Consider the following 22,249-nt stretch of genomic DNA (forward strand, 5'->3'; position numbering starts at 1 on the left):
TTCCTATGTTTTCTTCTAAGAGTTTTATAGTTTCAATTCTGTTGTTTAGATTTTTTTTTTTTTGGCCGCACCACGCAGCATGTGGGATCTTAGTTTCCAGACCAGGGATTGAACCTGCGCCCCCTGCAGTTGAAGCATGGCGTCTTAACCAATGGACCGCCAGGGAAGTCCCTGATGTTTAGATTTTTGATTCATCAACTTAATTTTTGTATCTGGTATAAAGTGAGGGTTCAAATGCACTGCTTTGCATGTGGTTATCCTGTTTTCTTAGCACCATTTCTTGAAGAGTTTAACTACCCCAGCCTTCTTTGGTTTACATTTTCATGAAATATCTTTTTTCATCCCTTCACTGTGTGTGTCCTCAAAGCTAAAGTGAGTGTCTTGTAGGCATGATATAGCTGGATCTTGTTTTTTAATCCATTTAGTCACTCTGTGCCTTTTGATTGGATAATTTAGTTCATTTACACTTAAAGTAATTATTGATAGATATGAACTTACTAGTGCCATTTTGTTAATTGTTTTCTGTTTGTTTTGTAATTCCTTTGTGTTTTGGTTCCTCTTTTGCTCTATTCCTTTGTGATATGATGATTTTCTGTAGTGGTATGCTTTGATTCCCTTATGTTTGTATATCTACTGTAGGTTTTTGCTTTGTGGTTGCCATTATGCTTTCATAAAACATCTTATACTTATAACAGTCTATTTTATGCTGATAACAAGTTAACTTCAAATGCATACAAAAGCTCTAGGTTTTTACACTTCCACTCCACACATTTTATGTTTTGGATGTCACAATTTACATTTTTTTTACATTGTGTATTCATTAACAAATTATTGTACTTGTAGTTGTCTTTAAAACTTTTTGCTTTTAACCTTTATACTAGAGTTATAAGTGATCTACCCACCACAATTACAACATTAGAGTACTCTGAATTTAACTATGTGTTCACCATTAACATTAGGCTTTATACTTTCACATGTTTTCCTGTTACTAATTAGCATCCTTTTTTTTCAACTTGAAAAAAACCCCTTTAACATTTCTTGTAAGGCTGGTCTAGTGGTGATGAATTCCTTCAGCTTTTTTTGTTGTTGTTTTTGTTCGGGAAAACTCTTTATCTCTCCTTCAATTCAGAAGGACAGCTTTGCCAGGTAGAATATTCTTGGTTGGCAGTGTTTTTCTTTCAGCAATCTGAATATATTATGCTGCTCCTTCTGGCCTACAAAATTTTTATTGAAAAATATGCTGGTAGTCTTATGAGAGTTCGCTTGTATATAACAAGTTGCTTTCTCTTGCTGCTTTTAAGGTCCTCTCTGTCTTTAACTTTTCACAGTTTAATTATAATGTGTCTTTGTGTGGGTCTCTTTAGATTTATCTTATTTGGTACTGTTTGGGCTTCCTAGATATAGAGGTTTGTTTACTTCCCCAGGTTAGGGAAGCTTTTAGCCATTATTTCTGTGAATAAGTGCTCTGCCCCTTTCTCTGTTTTCCTTCTGGGACCCCCATAATACATTGGTCTGCTTGATGGCATCTATAAGTCCCTTAAGCTATCTTCACTAATTTTCATTCTTTTGTTTTTTTTTTTTTTTTGGTTCCTCTGATTGGATAAAGTCCACTGCCCTGTCCTTGAGTTTGCTGATCTCTTCTTCTGCTTGATCTAGTTTGTTGTTGAACTGTTGAACCCTTCTATTGAATTTTTCAGTTCAGTTATTGTATTCTTCAGCGCTATGATTTCTGTTTGATACTTTCTTATATTTTATCGATTTATTCACAGGGAATTGCTCCATATATAGCTGTCCATTCAGTGCCTCCATGGGAGGAGTGGAGTTCAGGACCCCCTTATGTCACCATCTTGATCGACTCTCCTGTTCTTTTTCAAGATTGTTTTGACCATTCAGGGGTCCCTTGAGATTTCATGTTAACTTTAGTATGAATTTTTCTGTTTCAGCAAACAAAAATCTTTGGGATTTTGATAGGGATTTAATTGAAGCTAGAGACAGCTTTGGGTGGTAATGTCATCTTAACAATATTAAGTATTCCAGCCCATGAATATGGATGTCACACCTACAATGTTTTGTAGTTTTCAGTGTACAATATTTTGCCTCCTTTGTTAAGTGTATTCCTAAGTATTTTATTCTTTTTGATGCTATCGTCAATGGAATTATTAATTTCCTTTTCAGATTGTTCATTGTTAATGTATAGACATACAACTGATTTTTGCATGTTAATTTCATATACTGCAACCTTTGCTGAATTTGTTAGTTATAACTTTTTAAATAGAATCTTTAGTGCTTTCTACATATAAGATCATGTCATTTGTGAACAGAGGTAATTTTTCATCCTTTTCAATTTGGATGCTAGGCCTATTAATTTCTATTCAGCAACTCTGTATTCTTTCTTACTGTTGGTCTGTTAGGTGTCATTTTCTAGGGAGATATACTGAACCTCCTTCTGTAATTGTGCATTCCAATTGCTTTTTAAAAGTCCAATGTCATTCTAAGCCATATTGTTCTTGAAAATATTGAGGTCCTGAAATTGACACTTGGTGGGTATCTGTCAACCATTGCTAAAGGAACACATGCATGAAGTATCTGTGGAACAAACATTTCTTGAAAATCTACTTTGTATCTGGTACTGAAGAGATAAACTCCTTGAAGATTCCAGTCTAGAGGAGGGGATAATCACTGTTACACAGACGTGAAGTTGTATAATGTAGTGGGGGGTAGGAAGACATTGAGTTAGAGAAACCTGTGTGAATCCTGCTCTGTACTTACCAGTGTATATAACCTGGGACCAGTTACTTAATATCTGCTCTTCTAGTTTGTCCTTTGTAAAATGGGAATAATTTAACCTACTTTGCAGTATAGGTAAAGCTCTTCACATAGTGAATTTTTTTACATTAAAAATTGTAGCTCTCTAGACCTATATAGATTGATGCTATCTATCCCATAGCTTATAGAAACAGAAAATAGGTGATCAACACTCCCAGGTTTAGGGTGGCCTACAGTTACAAATACCAACTGTGAACTAGGTAGATGGGGATCCTGAGCTTGCTCTGGGCAGCACAGTTAAAAGGTGGAAAGCCAGAACCTGAACCCAATTTGGGCTGGTCCAAAGCCATTGCTCTCCTGAGCTGACATTGGGCTGGAGCTTGAAGAAGGAATAAGGAGGGCACATTCTAAGTAGAGAAAACAGCTTGGACAAAGGCACAGAGATGTAAAAGTGCATGTTATGTTTGGAGAGCAGTGAATAGAGCTATACCATTGATAAAGAGTGGCAGGAGTTAAGGTTGGAAAGTGAAATGGGCTCTGATTGTAAAGTGCCTTCCCAGTTTGGATTTTAGTCTGTAAGCAACGAAGAACCACTAAAATACTTTGCATGATGGAGAGTCATAGTCAGTGTGCTTGATGAACTAGAGGAGTAAAGGCCAGAGTAGAGCATGCCAGTTAAGAAAATTCTTCTGCGAAATCCAGAGCAGAGACGTACAGACTGGAGGTGGGTCCATGGTAGTGGAAAAGTAAAAACACAGGGTGACACGGTTCTGTTGGCCATTCCAGAACTTTTAGCAAGACCCCAGGCACTTAATATATGGCTTAAGCTTTCTAAATGTAACAGGAGACAGCTGTTTCCTTAGTTATTTGAAAGTTCTCTGAAATCTTTTCATATGCTGCATGGATTTGGATCCTAAGTTATAGCCTCTGCTGTTTTTAACTGAACTGGACTTCTAAACTGTGGAGCAGGTAACTGTTCCGTTTAAGCAGAGCCGGCTTTGCCTTCATCACTGCAGGTATCTGACTCTCTCTTAGGAGCATGTATTGCTTAGATCACAGTAGCAAACAGAGATTGAAAATTTTAACTTCATTGGCCAGAGATTTTTTGACACTCCATATGTGTACAAAGTGTTGCTTTCTGAGTGCCTTCATGTATTCATTTGGCTTGGATATAGCATGGGGATGGAATAGTAAGGAAGTCAGGAGATTCCGTAACTTACGTAGGGCAAAGGGAGGAACAGGTGTAAGATAATTACTGAGCGCACACAGAGTATGCGTGGGCCTTGGGTGTTACAGATTGAAGAATAGGCCACGCTGTCCTTCAGGAACTTACCATGCTGGTGGGAACATGAGAGAGATGGGTAACTGGTAAAACAGACTTCTAAGTGGAAATGACCCAAGTGCCTTGAGAATGGAAGCAAGGGGAGCAGTGTCCTGGCAGGTTGGTACAGAGATGGGACAGGGACACTGGAATGAGTTTGGGGTTTGGGTCCTCCTGACCCTGAGCATTTCACTCTGACCACCCTTCTCTTTCACAAGAGCTGTAATTGTTTCTTTTGTTGTCTTTGGTCTCATCTTTATGGCCTGTGGGGTGTCCACCCCTCGTTTGCTCTCCCTGGTCTGCACTAGTCTCTCCCGTTGCCATGTCCTTGTTTATCCTCTCTTTCCCTCTCGTTAGTGTTTTTATTAGAAAATGAAAAACTTCAGTGATTATATGGAAGAACTGTGTCCAGCTGCTCAAACCCACCCAGTTTCTTTTTTTAGCTTCTCCCCCACTTAAAAATAAAAAGCATCAGGTCCCACTTGCCAAGCCTTTGTCACTGTCTCCAGCAGCCGTTCCTCCGGCCCATATGCTCCCCCAGATGCTCAGCCCGTCCCCTCCTCCTGTCTCAGCCCCACGTGCGGGCCCTCCGTGGACAAGTGTGGGGACCCCGGAGCACAGCCACCTGCAGCCCCACCACACCATCTGCTTCTCACCCCCATGGCCACTCTGAGCATCACTTCTGACCCAGATTCCGTGGACCGCACCCCCCACCCCAGGCCCTGGTTTGTTTGCCTGGCCAGTCCTGTGATTTCCAAGGACAGGATGTTGACTGGAAAAGATAGAGGGGTTGCCATGGAGATATGAATAAACACACTTGCAGACACCTCGCAGCAGGAACTGCAAACTCTTCTGACAGACGTTTAGTTCAGCCCCAGGTTTCCTTTGTTTGGGTTACATGCCTCACCTTTGGAGTTAGTGTCTTAGAGGGAAGTTTAGAGCCGTCGCTAAACTGTTAGTTATAGCATTTCCACACACCAGCCCTTGTTTCTTCTTTCAGAGACAGTGAACTCACCCCGAGGAATTAGAGGGTACCTGCTCTTGGGCCTGAAGAGTGGGTTATATTGACACTAACATGGAGAGAAATTGCCCCAACCTGTCGCATGAGTTAAGAGTCAGTGCGAAAGCACTGGTCATCCCTGTAGGGGAACAAAGTGGTGCTTTCCAACGTGCTTGGCCTCCCATTCTTCCTTTCTCCTCCAGGTCTCAGGGCTGTGAGGGTGAGGAGGTTGCTACGTCTTGCCTGAACATAACTGGGGACACAAGAGGCTCCCCCTCTCTCAAATGTGATACCAGGTGGTAGTGGGGGGGGAGCGAGGGGGTCTAGCACTGGGACACTATAAAAGGACGCTTTCCCTGCCCTGGGGTGCATTCTTCTGGGCCCCAGGGGGAAACAGGCATGTTTTTGCCATTGCTCCTAGAGATGAGAGAGGAAGGGAGGTTCTGTGCCCCATGGGCCGAGAGAGAAGTTAGCTCTATAATGAAAGTAGAAGAAAACCTTTGACCCTTTCTCAAGAGGGCGCTGTTGACATTTTGGGCCAGGACGGTTCTATCCCACACATTGCAGTATGTTTATAATCCCTGGCCCATCAGATGCCACAGTTACCTCCTGCCAATTGTGTTGTCCTTGGGACAACCAAAAATGTCTAGCAAATTTCCAAACGTCCCCTGGGGTTTCTTGCTGCCAGAATACTGGATGGCCACAGACTCATCTGTCCTCTGGGAAGAGACCATGACGAGACCAGGGCTCTTTTTTATCCGCATGTAGTCATGGTAATGAAAATGAAAATCTGTTTACTAATCAGTGCCTTATCTGATCGAGTCGGCAGTTCTTTTCATACCTGTTGGATCTTCATTGCACAATGATTGTTTTTTTCCCCTCCCTGTTTGGTTTACAGTTCCTCAACCTTTCAAGCACCTGAGCCATGAGGATGGGTGACTAACATGTGAGGCTTGACCCTGCCCATGAACAACCTGTATCCTAGATGGGAAGGACCACAGGAGTGATGACAGTAATTGCAATAGGACTTCAGAAGAGACAGTGCAAAAGATAGGAAGTGTTTAAAGTGGGAATTTTGGCCCTGTGGCCCTAGGGGCCCAGAAAGTCATATTTATTGACGGAGCTGGCTGGGCCAAGGGAATATACTCTTCCAGCCTTGCCCAGATGGCATTTTTTTTTCCTCCGGGGAACCCTGAATGTGGTGCTTACCTCTAGAGTTCCTGTAAACCAATGACTAAGGCCAGATGGTTCCCAAGATAGAAAGAAATCCCTGATGTCAAATCTGTCACCTTCTACGATGAGACGAGGGAACCCAAAGAGGAAAGACGAGTTGCAGGCAAGGCTTCCGTCCCCTTTGCTGTTAATTATTACCCTCCTGTGGATTCTCCAGACGGGTCCTCTTTTTCCTTTCTTCTGGCTCATCATTCTGCCTTCCCACTGGTTCACAATGAAGAGACACAGTGTTCTGTCAAGTTTGCTGCATGTTGGCAAGGCTAATTTTGCCAGTTCAGAGGATGGGGCTCTTAGTTAAAATTAGGTTTTGGGATTTTCTTTACCATCGTCTATTTTGTCTTCCACCCACTCACCCCGGGGTGGGGGTCAGATAATCAAGAATTGCCCATGAGCATCTTGATTTCTCCTTAAGTCTTTCTAGCCTATTGATTCCAACAGCCTGTGCCTTTACCATTCTTGTTAATTTTTAAAAAATAAATTAACTATTTCTAAAGATTGACTTGCAGTCGGTCATTTCAAATCTTAGATCTTCCCTCCTGTCTCTGAGATAAGAGGCTCCTTTGTATTTGCTCTTACTCTAACTTCCATTTTTCCTGAGCAGAAATAGGAATTTATTGAATCATGTAGCTGAGAGAGATACTGGGCTAATCAGAGAATCAAAGGAAGAGCAGTAGGAACCAGGGTCTCAGGTGCTGGAGAGAGGACCCCCGTGCCTCCAGCCCTCACTCTCTGCTGCATCTCTTCCCTTGCTCTGCCTCTTGCCCCCCAGCTTTGCCTCGCCCTGTACCAGGTAACCCGGCACCACAGCCCCGCTTAGCAACCTAACGCAAACAGTGTTTTCCTCTCTGGTTATCTCTGTGTTGATTATTTAATAATTGTAATCATTTCCCACAAAAGGAGAACCACTTTGAGCTTTAACCAAGCAATGTGCACTCTCTGTAATCAACATTAAAAAGGGAAAGATCAGTGGGGTCTTTGAACTCCCCTAACAGGATATAAGGTTAGGGAAGACTGATAGGGTTTGAACAGAAGTTCCTCACGTTCCTTAGAAATCAAATGTGTTATCAGTGACCCCTGTACCTGGAGAGAATTATTTGGGCACATTTATGTCAATTACAACAGTTCATATTTTCTTGATTTATTATTGTGGATTTTTCCCCCATCTCCCTGCTTCCTCTCACCCCACTGCTAATTGAGTCAGTAACACTCAGAAAGTATCTTCCTCTGCTCGAAAATGCAGAAACTGGCAGATGAATGTCTCCTTATTCTCAGAGGTGAAGAGTGCTGAAATACAATCCTGCTTCATCCCTATTTCTCTTTCATTACCAGTTTTTATGCTGTGTAGTTATCTCTCCTCTGGTCTCGTTTGGCAGCATCCCCTGTGCATGCTTGTGGCCTCTCAGAGGAGGGGGAGAGACTAGAGGTCATCTTGTCTGGTGGCCTCTAACCAGGGGCATGTCAGCATCACATGAGAGCTTTCCAGAACAACCATGTGCAGGCAGACAACTTAGTCACCGCCTGCTACACAGCTTATCCATGAGAAAGTCACACTCTCACAGATGGTGGCAGTAAAACCCATGCTCCAAAATGATGCTAGAGGAGAGAGCCATGGATGGGAAGCTATAGGGTAGCAGGTACATCTGAGCCTACAGACCAGACCTGGGACTGGCAGGGGAGAAACGGGGAGGGGATCAGGAATTCCTTTCTCTAGGCTTTCAGAGGACGCTACCAAGGCTTACAGAGTAGCCACAGATGATCCATAGTAGGGTCACCAGGAATAAGTAAATCTCCTATTTGAGACTCACCCTCTAGCTTAGTCTTTTTTGCTTGTTAATTCAGAATTCTGTTTGTAACAGGAGCACAGCTGAAATCAAGATGCAAGTGACCCCAGAGATGTGCAGGCTTTAGGAAGATATTCAGGAATGATCTCTAGAACCTCTGCTCTCTCTCTTTCCTATGTCTTTTTTGTTTTTTTAAAAAAAATCTTTAAAAATCTTTATTTATTTGGCTGCGTCGGGTCTTTTTGCGGCATGCGGGATCTTTTCGTTGCAGCCCGCGGGCTCTCTAGTTGCAGCGCACGGGCTTAGTTTCCCCGCAGCATGTGAGATCTTAGTTCCCCGACCAGGAATCGAACCCATGTCCTCTGCATTGGAAGGTGGATTCTTAACCACTGGACCACCAGGGAAATCCCTCTTTTCTGTGTCTTTGGATTAGGCTGAGGTATTTGTCGGAAACCTTGGGTTGAGCCGTACCTGGTTCTCATTCTGAATCTGCAGTCCCGAAGGACAATCCCGGTGCACGTACTGACGGGGCACACCTACTCCAGCCACAGCATCGTGATCTCACTCAGTAGGGCACCAGAATGATCAACGCTGAGAAATAAACACTTTGTTTCAGTTATGAAATCCCTGAGAAAATATTAAAAGGGGAGGAAAAGTGCAGTGAAGACCTTGGACGGACGAGCAGAAATTTTTATCATCATTACTGGAAATCATCTCTCCAGTTCCTGCATGTTTTAGGCGCTGTGATAAGCTGACATTCTGTGATGCTGCTACAAGTTCACTCTCGGTGGGGCATGTACCCTGAGCTCTGATTCCAGGAAGGGGGTTGGCTTGTACTGATTCTCCTGAACCCTTTTAATGGGATTCCCACTATTAGTGGGTCAGATTTATGGGGGTGCTTCCCTGAGTCAAGTTAACTGGCCCAGAAGATCGCCCTGAGCTTGACCTCATTACACAGAGTTGTGCTTGTCATCATGGAGAGGAGTCTAAACAGTTCTTGTACCTGTAGGTTTATGTGCAGAAAGCGTGTGGAGACGTTTCAGCTAGATCCTCACTAGGTTCGGTGCTTGTGTTACACATGTCAGAGGGAAGCCCATTTTGGCAATAGGAAATAGCAACTTGGGAGTGTGTCTCTTCATTCCTTACACCAGAATGCGCATCTTGCAGGAATAGAAGTTTTTTTGTTTTTTTTTTGTTTTGTTTTTTTAACATCTTTATTGGGGTATAATTGCTTTACAATGGTGTATTAGTTTCTGCTTTATAACAAAGTGAATCAGTCATACATAAACATATGTTCCCACATGTCTTCCCTGTTGCGTCTCCCTCCCTCCCACCCTCCCTATCCCACCCCTCCAGGCTGTCACAAAGCACCGAGCCAATATCCCTGTGCCATGCGGCTGCTTCCCACTAGCTATCTACCTTACTGCGTTTGTTAGTGTGTATATGTCCATGACTCTCTCTCGCCCTGTCACAGCTCACCCTTCCCCCTCCCCATAACCTCAAGTCCGTTCTCTAGGAGGTCTGCGTCTTTATTCCTGCTTTACCCCTAGGTTCTTCATGACATTTTTTTTCTTAAATTCCATATATATGTGTTAGCATACGGTATTTGTCTTTTTCTTTCTGACTTACTTCACTCTCTATGACAGACTCTAGGTCTATCCACCTCATTACAAATAGCTCAATTTCGTTTCTTTTTATGGCTGAGTAATATTCCATTGTATATATGTGCCACATCTTCTTTATCCATTCATCCGATGACGGGCACTTAGGTTGTTTCCATCTCTGGGCTATTGTAAATAGAGCTGCAATAAACATTTTGGTACATGACTCTTTTTGAATTTTGGTTTTCTCAGGGTATATGCCCAGTAGTGGGATTGCTGGGTCATATGGTAGTTCTATTTTTAGTTTTTTAAGGAACCTCCATACTGTTCTCCATAGTGGCTGAACCAATTCACATTCCCACCAGCAGTGCAAGAGTGTTCCCTTTTCTCCACACCCTCTCCAGCATTTATTGTTTCTAGATTTTTTGATGATGGCCATTCTGACTGGTGTGAGATGATATCTCATTGTAGTTTTGATTTGCATTTCTCTAATGATTAATGATGTTGAGGATTCTTTCATGTGTTTGTTGGCAGTCTGTATATCTTCTTTGGAGAAATGTCTATTTAGGTCTTCTGCCCATTTTTGGATTGGGTTGTTTGTTTTTTTGTTATTGAGCTGCATGAGCTGCTTGTAAATTTTGGAGATTAATCCTTTGTCGGTTGCTTCATTTGCAAATATTTTCTCCCATTCTGAGGGTTGTCTTTTGGTCTTGTTTATGGTTTCCTTTGCTGTGCAAAAGCTTTGAAGTTTCATTAGGTCCCATTTGTTTATTTTTGTTTTTATTTCCATTACTCTAGGAGGTGGGTCAGAAAGGATCTTGCTTTGATTTATGTCATAGAGTGTTCTGCCTATGTTTTCCTCTAAGAGTTTGATAGTTTCTGGCCTTACATTTAGGTCTTTAATCCATTTTCAGCTTATTTTTGTGTATGGTGTTAGGGAGTGATCTAATCTCATACTTTTACATGTACCTGTCCAGTTTTTCCAGCACCACTTATTGAAGAGGCTGTCCTTTCTCCATTGTACATTCCTGCCACCTTTATCAAAGATAAGGTGTCCATATGTGCATGGGTTTATCTCTGGGCTTTCTATCCTGTTCCATTGATCTATCTTTCTGTTTTTGTGCCAGTACCATACCGTCTTGATGACTGTAGCTTTGTAGTATAGTCTGAAGTCAGGGAGCCTGATTCCTCCAGTTCCTTCTTCCGTTCTCAAGATTGCTTTGGCTATTCGGGGTCTTTTGTGTTTCCATACAAATTGTGAAATTTTTTGTTCTAGTTCTGTGAAAAATGCCAGTGGTAGTTTGATAGGGATTGCATTGAATCTATAGATTGCTTTGGGTAGTAGAGTCATTTTCACAATGTTGATTCTTCCAATCCAAGAACATGGTATATCTCTCCATCTATTTGTATCATCTTTAATTTCTTTCATCAGTGTCTTATAATTTTCTGCATACAGGTCTCTTGTCTCCTTAGGTAGGTTTATTCCTAGATATTTTATTCTTTTTGTTGCAATGGTAAATGGGAGTGTTTTCTTGATTTCACTTTCAGATTTTTCATCATTAGTATATAGGAATGCCAGAGATTTCTGTGCATTAATTTTGTATCCTGCCACTTTACCAAATTCATTGATTAGCTCTAGTAGTTTTCTGGTAGCATCTTTAGGGTTCTCTATGTATAGGATCATGTCATCTGCAAACAGGGACAGCTTTACTTCTTCTTTTCCCATTTGGATTCCTTTTATTTCCTTTTCTTCTCTGGTTGCTGTGGCTAAAACTTCCAAAACAATGTTGAATAAGAGTGGTGAGAGTGGGCAACCTTGTCTTGTTCCTGATCTTAGTGGAAATGCTTTCAGTTTTTCACCATTGAGGATGATGTTTGCTGTGGGCTTGTCATATATGGCCTTTATTATGTTGAGGAAAGTTCCCTCTATGCCTACTTTCTGCAGGGTTTTTATCATAAATGGGTGTTGAATTTTGTCAAAAGCTTTCTCTGCATCTATTGAGATGATCATATGGTTTATCTCCTTCAATTTGTTAATATGGTTTATCACATTGATAGATTTGCGTATATTGAAGAATCCTTGCATTCCTGGAATAAACCCCACTTGATCATGGTGTATGATCCTTTTAATGTGCTGTTGGATTCTGTTTGCTAGTATTTTGTTGAGGATTTTTGCATCTATGTTCATCAGTGATATTGGCCTGTAGTTTTCTTTCTTTGTGACATCCTTGTCTGGTTTTGGTATCAAGGTGATGGTGGCCTCGTAGAAGGAGTTAGGGAGTGTTCCTCCCTCTGCTATATTTTGGAAGAGTTTGAGAAGGATAGGTGTTAGCTCTTCTCTAAATGTTTGATAGAATTCGCCTGTGAAGCCATCTGGTCCTGGGCTTTTCTTTGTTGGAAGATTTTTAATCACAGTTTCAATTTCAGTGCTTGTGATTGGTCTGTTCATATTTTCTATTTCTTCCTGATTCAGTCTTGGCAGGTTGTGCATTTCTAAGAATTTGTCCATTTCTTCCAGATTGTCCATTTTATTGGCATAGAGTTGCTTGTAGTAATCTCTCATGATCTCTTTTATCTCTGCAGTGTCAGTTGTTACCTCTCCTTTTTCATTTCTAATTCTATTGATTTGAGTCTTCTCCCTTTTTTTCTTGATGAGTCTGGCTAGTGGTTTATCTATTTTGTTTATCTTCTCAAAGAACCAGCTTTTAGTTTTATTGATCTTTGCTATTGTTTCCTTCATTTCTTTTTCATTTATTTCTGATCTGATTTTTATGATTTCTTTCCTTCTGCTAGCTTTGGGGTTTTTTTGTTCTTCTTTCTCTAATTGCTTGAGGTGCAAGTTTAGGTTGTTTATTCGAGATATTTCCTGCTTCTTAAGGTGGGCTTGTATTGCTATAAACTTCCCCCTTAGAACTGCTTTTGCTGCATCCCACAGGTTTTGGGTCGTTGTGTCTCCATTGTCATTTGTTTCTAGGTATTTTTTGATTTCCTCTTTGATTTCTTCAGTGATCTCTTCATTATTAAGTAGTGTATTGTTTAGCCTCCATGTGTTTGTATTTTTTACAGATCTTTTCCTGTAATTGATATCTAGTCTCATGGCGTTGTGGTCAGAAACGATACTTGATACAATTTCAATTTTCTTAAATTTACCAAGGCTTGATTTGTGACCCAAGATATGATCTATCCTGGAGAATGTTCCATGAGCACTTGAGAAAAATGTGTATTCTGTTGTTTTTGGATGGAGTGTCCTATAAATATCAATTAAGTCCATCTTGTTTAATGTATCATTTAAAGCTTGTGTTTCCGTATTTATTTTCATTTTGGATGATCTGTCCATGGGTGAAAGTGGGGTGTTTAAGTCCCCTACTATGAATGTGTTACTGTCGATTTCCCCTTTTATGGCTGTTAGTATTTGCCTTATGTATTGAGGTGCTCCTATGTTGGGTGCATAAATATTTACAATTGTTATATCTTCTTCTTGGATCGATCCCTTGATCATTATGTAGTGTCCTTCTTTGTCTCTTTTAATAGTCCTTATTTTAAAGTCTATTTTGTGTGATATGAGAATTGCTACTCCAGCTTTCTTTTGGTTTCCATTTGCATGGAATATCTTTTTCCATCCCCTTACTTTCAGTCTGTATGTGTCTCTAGGTCTGAAGTGGGTCTCTTGTAGACAGCATATATAAGGGTCTTGTTTTTGTATCCATTCAGCCAATCTGTGTCTTTTGGTGGGAGCATTTAGTCCATTTACATTTAAGGTAATTATCGATATGTATGTTCCTATTCCCATTTTCTAATTTGTTTTGGGTTCGTTATTATAGGTCTTTTCCTTCTCTTGTGTTTCTTGCCTAGAGAAGATCCTTTAGCATTTGTTGTAAAGCTGGTTTGGTGGTGCTGAACTCTCTCAGCTTTTGCTTGTCTGTAAAGGTTTTAATTTCTCCATCAAATCTGAATGAGATCCTTGCTGGGTAGAGTAGTCTTGGCTGCATGTTTTTCTCCTTCATCACTTTCAGTATGTCCTGCCACTCCCTTCTGGCTTGTAGGGTTTCTGCTGAGAGATCAGCTGTTAACCTTATGGGGATTCCCTTGTGTGTTGTTTGTTGTTTTTCCCTTGCTGCTTTTAATATGCTTTCTTTGTATTTAATTTTTGACAGTTTGATTAATATGTGTCTTGGCGTATTTCTCCTTGTATTTATCTTGTATGGGACTCTCTGTGCTTCCTGGACTTGATTAACTATTTCCTTTCCCATATTAGGGAAGTTTTCAACTATAATCTCTTCAAATATTTTCTCAGTCCCTTTCTTTTTCTCTTCTTCTTCTGGAACCCCTATAATTCGAATGTTGGTGCGTTTAATGTTGTCCCAGAGGTCTCTGAGACTGTCCTCAGTTCTTTTCATTCTTTTTTCTTTATTCTGCTCTGCAGTAGTTATTTCCACTATTTTATCTTCCAGGTCACTTATCCGTTCTTCTGCCTCAGTTATTCTGCTATTGATCCCATCTAGAGTACTTTTAATTTCATTTATTGTGTTGTTCATCGTTGCTTGTTTCATCTTTAGTTCTTCTAGGTCCTTGTTAACTGATTCTTGCATTTTGTCCAATCTATTGTCCATTCTAGGAATAGAAGTTTTGAGAGCTGTTTAAATATCAACCTACCTCAGGCTCTGCAGGGAGGCATCCTGAGCTGGTAACAGAGAAAGGCTGTGTGATGTCTCAGCCCGATTTTTTCCACCCTTGTGTTGAGATGCCTTCTACCTTTTCCCCATAGGCCCAGTTCCTCTCCCCACAAGCTCGCCGTCGACTCCATGCTGCCCTGGCATCTTGTTCCACCTCCATGCTGATCCTGTCCAACCTGGTGTTTCTTGGGGGCAGTCAGGTCGGGAAAATCTACTGGAATAGGATCTTCATACAAGGTAAGTTGCTGTTTTCAGACAATTTCTTGTTTTCCGCATTTGTGCCGCTGGTATCCCGTATGTGACGGCGGGGAGGCATTCCTTGCTCTATGCGTGGTGTGTGGCCTATAAACATACCAGCCCGGAGCAAAGTCCTGTGTTTAGCTGTGGTTTTAACTGTTCCCTATTTTGATGTACATTTTATCTGCCGTGTGTGATACTCATCATCAAAATGTACCATCCCAAATCTCCCAAACTCTATCATTCCCTTCTACTAAGCTACCTCTCCAATTATTGGATTTTTCCTAATCTTCCCTGCTATCTTTAGATCAGCCTTCACTATACTGTAGAGTCTTAACCTTGTTCCACTTAATACCCTGAACGTCCTACCAGGAGAATGTCCTAGAAGCCCCATTGTGCTGCTGCTGTGGGCACGGTGCCTGGTTTGCCACACCTCTTTGTTGTGGGTTTTTTTTTCTGAACACTGGCTTGCCAGCATCAGCAACCAACCTGATGTTTAATGTACATGTGTTTAATGTCATGTATGTCTCCATGTCCACAGCAGAGTCACCCCTGCAGCGGGTAAAATTGCATTAGTAATTGCATTGCATTAATAATTGGTCATCATTTATTTATGGTCATCATTTCCTTTGGACTAGAACTGAGAGTTACATCATGTCCTAAGAGTATTGGGAGAATGGGAACTACTCACAGAGCACATTATTCAGCCAGTTCACTGTGTGTTCAGAGCCAAGGTTCCCTGTTCCGTTTCCCTGACCAGTGACCTGGTTTTGTGTTTTTGGTTTCGGAAGTTTTGCCAAGTGGTAATGGTCATGGCTAGGCTGTTACCTCTACATCTGGGTCCCCGACAAGCCAGCGATGCTTTGGCTGCAGCTCTTTTCACAACAGAAATAACCCCAACACAGCTGCATGATCCCAGGGTGCCAGGTCATGAATCTAAACTGTGGCAGGCTTAGGTGAGCCAGGCTCAAAGGGACCGTGAGAGAGCCCTGTTCTGCTTTCATCTTGTCACTACAATACCCCTTTGATCTTGCTTTCTGAGAAATGTTTTAGCTGATAGTTCCTGAAAAGACCAGGTACTTTTTTAAGTGGAAGCTGCCCTTTAATAAAGATGGGAGGTGGACTGTCCTGGTGGCGCAGTGGTTAAGAATCCGCCTGCCAATGCAGGACACACGGGTTCGAGCCCTGGTCCAGGAAGATCCCACATGCCGCGGAGCAACTAAGCCCGGGTGCCACAACTACTGAGCCTGTGCTCTAGGGCCTGTGAGCCACAGCTACTGAGCCCACGCACCACAACTACTGAAGCCTGTGCGCCTAGAGCCCATGCCTCACAACAAGAGAAGCCACTTCAATAAGAAGCCTGTCGACACAACTAGAGAAAGCCCACGCGCAGCAATGAAGACCCAACACAGCCAAAAATAAATAAATAAAATAAATTAATTAAAAAAAAAAAAGAATCCTGGTTCGGGAAAATCCCACATGCCGCAGAGCAACTAAGCCCGTGCGCCGCAACTACTGAGCCTGTGCTCTAGAGCCTGCGAGCCACAACTACTGAAGCCCACATGCCTAGAGCCCGTGCTCTGCAGTAAGAGAAGCCACTGTAATAAGAAGCACGCGCACCGCAACGAAGAGTAGCCCCCGTTCACCGCAACTAGAGAAAGCCCGCACACAGCAACGAAGACCCAACACAGCCAAAAAAAAAAAAAAAAAAAGATGGGAGTTAATGGGGTGCAGAGGACCTAAAGATAAAAGAATCCTCCTTGAAGTGGGCAACACAATGTCGACCTTTCTTGCCTCCTCCCACCATGCCTAGCACAGTGCAAAGAACACGATGACTCTGGAAAATGCTGACTTGGGCTTTGCTGGTCACATGAGCAAGAAGACTCTAATCTTTGCTTCAGTAAATAAACGCAGCGGGTGTTTGCTACTTGTGAGGCACTGAGAAGACAAGGGTGGAGAAAGAAGCACAAATGTGGGAGCCAGACATGCAGACGTGTCAACAGAGTCAGGTAATTGCTGTGCCAAAGGCATACGGGATTGCTGGACATCACAGCACGGAGGGCTGGCCTTCCCGTGGAAGTTGAACTTCACAGAGAGTATGGAACACTAGCGGCTACGTCAGACCATCCCAAACTCTCAGCAGTTTTTCCCCATAGAAGTGTATTCCTCTCACAGTTCAGTGAAGGTCCAGTGGTTTTTTCTAAGCAGTGACTCCAGGACCTAGATGGTTTCTGTTTTGATTCTTCACCTTGTTGTCCCGGCATTATGGAGGAGAAGAGAACACGGAGACAGTGTTACCAGGTACTAAACACCCCCGCCAGAAGCAACACTCGGCGTTCCTGCCCACATTCCGTTGGCCAGCACCAGTCATGTGACCACCCTAAATGCAGTTCAGGGAGATGTGGGGAAGCACACAGGTCCCGTAGGCTGTGGCACGGCAGGACAGGGCACATGAGGCAACTGGCTGGAGGCGCCCAGGAGGCAGTTAAAAATGTGACCTGGCATTGGGGAGGAGGATGGACGGAATGACTGTGAGACAGGGCATGGAGGCGGTGGGTGAGGCCGTGGGAGTGGATACAGTTCGCCAAGCAGCACACACACAGTGAGAAGAGACAGCTGGGAGGTAAAACCTGGCGATGCTGGCATTTAAAGGGGCAGAGGAAAGATAGCAGCTATAAGATGTTCTTTCTGCTTCTCAAAGACATGAAGATCAAAGCGTGATTTGCCCTGCACCCGGTGGAGCTAACATCAGGCACACGGGGGAGCGGGGAGCGGGGCTCTGAAATATCTGGTCTGCTTCTGCTGTGTGGGTCCTATTATGATCTACGACTGGATATACCTGTGTCCTCCTCGGAGCCAGGTGCTGGGGTCCCGAGCGAATGATTCTCTGAATATGGAGGGCCCTGGAATCGTTTCTCTCTGGGTTCTGAGGCCAGGGAAGCCCAGCTTAGAAGGCATTTTCTGTGTCAGAGATTCTTCACATCAGCCTGGTCCCATCTCAGCTGGTCTGTCCCATGGGTGCCCTCAGTCTGGGAAGGTTTCCTGGGGTTTTGGTGGTTACCTCGTTTGTTCCCCGCTGCGGGTCTTTTATCCCTGAGTGATTGAATTTAGATATCTCTTGGAGGAAAGTCAACCAGATGGTGCCAAATCTACCATCCTTGAGAACTCTGGATTTCTTTTCATAACTAATTTGGTTGACCTGATAGAAGATTAGTATGAATATTCATGTTTTGGTACAAAAAAGTATTAATGAGTTTATAGGCTGCTTCCTCAGCCGCTGCTGGGTGTGTCATATTAGCTTTCTAAAATAAAAAAAATCTGAATTCTGAAAGTCGTCTGGCTCCAAAGGTTTCAGATAAGGGATTGTTGTGCTGTACCTATAGCTGCTGATGGATGAGCCAGGACTTAGACATCCTGCTTGTCTCTGGCCTCTTCCTTTGGCCACGTGATCAGGAGCTGTTTTTCCAAGACCCATCTCTACACACGGAGGAAAACATGAAGGAGTGAGCCAGGAGGTCTGACTGTGGGGACCGGAGAGCGGTTAAGCTCAGTCTCTAGATTTCCAGCTTTCATGGGAAGGTAAATCTTCCCCCAAGGGTAACCACCCTTGTCCCTTTGTGCCTTGATGGGCTGGGACTTGCAGTGACAGAGAGGAGCTGGTAGCACCACAGACTTCCAAGGTGTCCAAGGAGGACAGGGATTATGGAGGAGATTACCAGTGCCCCACAGTGAATGGGATGTGGATACACACACGCCCCAAAGGACAGCCTCATTAATCCTTAGGGAGCCTTTTCCCGGTATCACTGGTGTCTCTAGAAGTATCTCACGATTAGCCTGGAGGAGTTGCCTTGTCTCCCTGACTCCAGTTCACTGCTTTAGACATGGATTTGTTTGCTTTAAGCTACAAAGCTTGTTTTAGTAAATATCTAAATATTTACCTTATGTAAATATCTCTATCCTGGTCTCAACCGGGTTGGTGATGTGAGGCTGTAAACCTAGATCCTTCCCTTTCTGCTGTGCACTCTGCCCAGCTGTCCAGAAAAGTGGACAATGCCAGCCACAGGATGGAAATGCTGAGCGGCTTTCTGGGGGTCTGGTACATGTCACACAGTGTTATCTCTGCTGCAGAGATTGGAAAAGTAATGTTCAGTTAATTCAGTGGAGAATAAAGAATCTAGATCTTTGCCTTTTAAAAAAATCCCCCAACTTTTACTATTGAAATTTACATCAAGCAGCTTGAGGAGTGTGACTGTTTAAGCCTATTATATATGTATTTAAAGGAACTTAGCTGGGTCTAGGGATCTGAGAAGGCTGTGGCTGGGGATTTGGTCCCTAAGCCTGCTCTAAGAGGGACCCTGCTGTGTCATGCTTTGCAGAGGCAAACACAGGTTGCTTCTTACATAACTCTGTGGCTCTGAAAAGGATTTGTTGTTGAAAGGAGCTTTCTCATGTCTGCCTTAAAATCTCGACATTGAAGTGTAAGTTAATTTCTTGAACAAGCAGTTGATGACTGCTCTGTAACTCAAAAGTATCAATGCATTATAACTCCAAATCTCCAAATCTGTGTCTTAAGCATCCTTGCAGTGCTCTGTCGTCCTGGGACAGTGGGGAGAAAAGGCAGTCAGTGGGGATGGGTATGCATTGGGAATATATCTGGCCTTGAGGGGGCTGAGAGCTTCATAATGTTGTTTGGGTGCAGGGTCGTGTTCCTTCTGAAAAGTCCATCTCGTCAACAGAAGGCATGGATTTTGTCAAAAAGGAACCTAATCATTTCCTAAGTGGTAGAGCCCCAGATCCTGCATCTGTTGGAGGTGGTAGAGACATGGTATCCGTCAACCTTTCTCCTGCCTGACTCTTCTTCTTTCTTACACAAACACACACACACACACACACACACACACACACGTGTTTGTTTTCCCTTCTTCTTGTTGCCTGATCTAGGTTGGCAAACTCCATCTCAACACTTAGCTCCTGACCCTGTGTCAAGGCGAGGAGAATTGGGTTGTTTTCCCACCAGATTGCAATGAGAGAGGAGCTAGCAATTTTCTTATGTAGGTCAGAACCTTTACACTCCCCATATTTGCTTGCTATCTCTAGCTGAGAAAGGAGACAGTATATTTTCTCTCTGATTACTAGCTTGTCCAGGCAGTTCAGTCATCTCCTGACTCAGATGGCTCTGGACAGGCATTTTATTTAAAGCCGAACTGGGGTGTTGCACTGGAAATTCCTAAAGGCTGTGGTTAAATAGAAACTCATTCCCCTCACATCTCGTCACATTCTTGGGACTAAAATTTCATCTTTGATGAGGGGAGACAGAAGGCAGATGTCAGTGTCTCAGGCACCTTCTTTGTGATTACTTATTTCACCCTCTTCACTAGCCCTTACCTTGCAATGGAGTTTTCATTGCTCTGATTGATTCTGCTTCTGCCCCACTGGATCCTCTGCAAGTTCTAGAAGCATTTGAGGAGCAGGTGCTTCCCACCCATCGTATTGGCAGTGAAGTTGATACGTAGATATAGGTGAAGCGAGTTATCCATGGTTGCACATTGGTCCATTACAGACCATTCTTGGAATCTGAATTTCAAGACTTTCAGATGCCTTGGTTTCTTCTTCATTCTGCGCCACGTGGTCACCCAGATGTCGTGGGCATCAGTTTTCCTAAAAGTATTTCAGCACAAGTCACTAGGCATAGGATGTGAGAAATAGAGAGTGGGAGTTCTTCTCCAGAAGTGTGCCTGGGGTTATGTTAAAGCTGAGAGAATTTCTAAAATATCTAGAAAGGAGCTTGAATCATCATGCATTTAAGTCCTGCTTTCTGTGAGGTTGTGTGAAACTTTTTGCTGTTAACCAGGAGTTTTTGCGAATTCATTTGAAAAGAGTTTTATGGAATTTGGGAACGTTTTAAAGTGTCTTTAAATAGAATATCAAGTAAAGGATAGTATGGTTAGACACAGTTCATCGAATAAAAAGAAAACAATTTTGATTTTTACTGATGCGAAGTCTCTACCTCTCATTGGCCCTCAATCATATATATGCAGTGTGATATTCAAAAGCATATTACAATCAAATCATTATATTGTACACCTTAAACGAATACAATATTACATGTCAATTATAGCTCCATAATTATATGTCAGTTATTTCTCAATAGGAAAAAAAAGCATGTTACAAATCAAACCAAAATAATTTAAAAAATTTAAATAAGTTCCCTTTATCCTCTAATTAAACCTGATATGTGTTCAATATATAACAGGCTATCTGTAGCCGCACTCCCAAGTCTGTACTCTAAGGCTCAAACCAAGAAGTCACGTGGGATTTCTGAAATGAACACACATCCTGGAATTTATATTATTAATTTATTTGACTGCTTATCACTGTTGTTATTATATTACCAGTGGGTGCAGAAGTAGCTCAGCACGAGCCGTGCCAGTGAATGCCAGCTGACAGTGAAAGGGAAGTGCCCTGGCAGTCTGAAATGGTTATCCCACACGCTGGAGGCCCTTTTCACCAAACCTCCTCAGGTCATTACTGAACATTTTTTTTAAGTGTTAAAGTTAAGAATATTTAATTTGGAATTCAGTAACATTTTTGTAACAGAAGGGCAAATCTAGCAAGACTCATCATTCTCAGGTGTCTCAGCTCTGGGAGCAGATTCTTTTGTGCAGTAGACCCCATCCTTGAGTTGGTTTCTGTTTACCAGCACACCGGACAGTGACCACTTGCTGTATGCTGCCACTCGCATTAGTTTCCTGTGGCCACTGTAACAAATTAGTATGAACTTATTGACTTCAAAGAGCACAGTTTTATCTCTTACTGTTCTGGAGGCCAGAAGTCTGAAATCAGTCTCGCTGGGCTAAACTCAAGATGTTGGCAAGACTGGTTCCTTCTGGAAACTCCTGGGGAGAATTTGTTTCTTTGCCTTTCCAGCTTCTGGAGGCCGGCTATATCCCTTGGCTCATGGCTTACCTTCTTCCTCTTCAAAGCCAGCAGTGTAGCATCTTTCTTTTTTTCTTTTTTAAACATCTTTATTGGGGTATAATTGCTTTACAATGGTGTGTAAGTTTCTGCTTTATAACAAAGTGAATCAGTTATACATATACATATGTTCCCATATGTCTTCCCTCTTGCGTCTCCCTCCCTCCCACCCTCCCTATCCCACCCCTCCAGGCTGTCACAAAGCACCAAACCAATATCCCTGTGCCATGCGGCTGCTTCCCACTAGCTATCTACCTTACGTTTGTTAGTGTGTATATGTCCATGACTCTCTCTCGCCCTGTCACAGCTCACCCTTCCCCCTCCCCATATGCTCAAGTCCGTTCTCCAGTAGGTCTGCATCTTTATTCCTGTCTTACCCCTAGGTTCTTCATGACATTTTTTTTTCTTAAATTCCATATATATGTGTTAGCATACGGTATTTGCCTTTTTCTTTCTGACTTACTTCACTCTCTATGACAGACTCTAGGTCTATCCACCTCATTACAAATAGCTCAATTTCGTTTCTTTTTATGGCTGAGTAATATTCCATTGTATATATGTGCCACATCTTCTTTATCTATTCATCTGATGATGGGCACTTAGGTTGTTTCCATCTCTGGGCTATTGTAAATAGAGCTGCAATGAACATTTTGGTACATGAC

General features: G+C 42.6%; 1 protein-coding gene across 7 annotated transcripts in view; it reads left to right on the top strand.

The window, feature by feature from the left end:
• The window catches only part of HHAT (hedgehog acyltransferase), a 367,203-nt gene that overhangs the window by 289,667 nt on the left and 55,287 nt on the right, over nt 1–22,249 (top strand). For all 7 annotated transcript variants that reach the window (XR_009537066.1, XR_009537069.1, XR_009537065.1 and 4 more), the window contains one exon: nt 14,468–14,612. Coding sequence is in view for 1 of the 7 variants with exons in the window: in XM_060130771.1 (XP_059986754.1) it covers nt 14,468–14,612 (145 nt within the window). In the remaining 6 variants the exon portion in view is untranslated. The remainder of the gene's footprint in view (nt 1–14,467; nt 14,613–22,249) is intronic.

The sequence above is a fragment of the Lagenorhynchus albirostris genome, chromosome 2 (genome assembly GCF_949774975.1).
Source record: "Lagenorhynchus albirostris chromosome 2, mLagAlb1.1, whole genome shotgun sequence".
Classification (NCBI taxonomy): Eukaryota; Metazoa; Chordata; class Mammalia; order Artiodactyla; family Delphinidae; genus Lagenorhynchus; species Lagenorhynchus albirostris.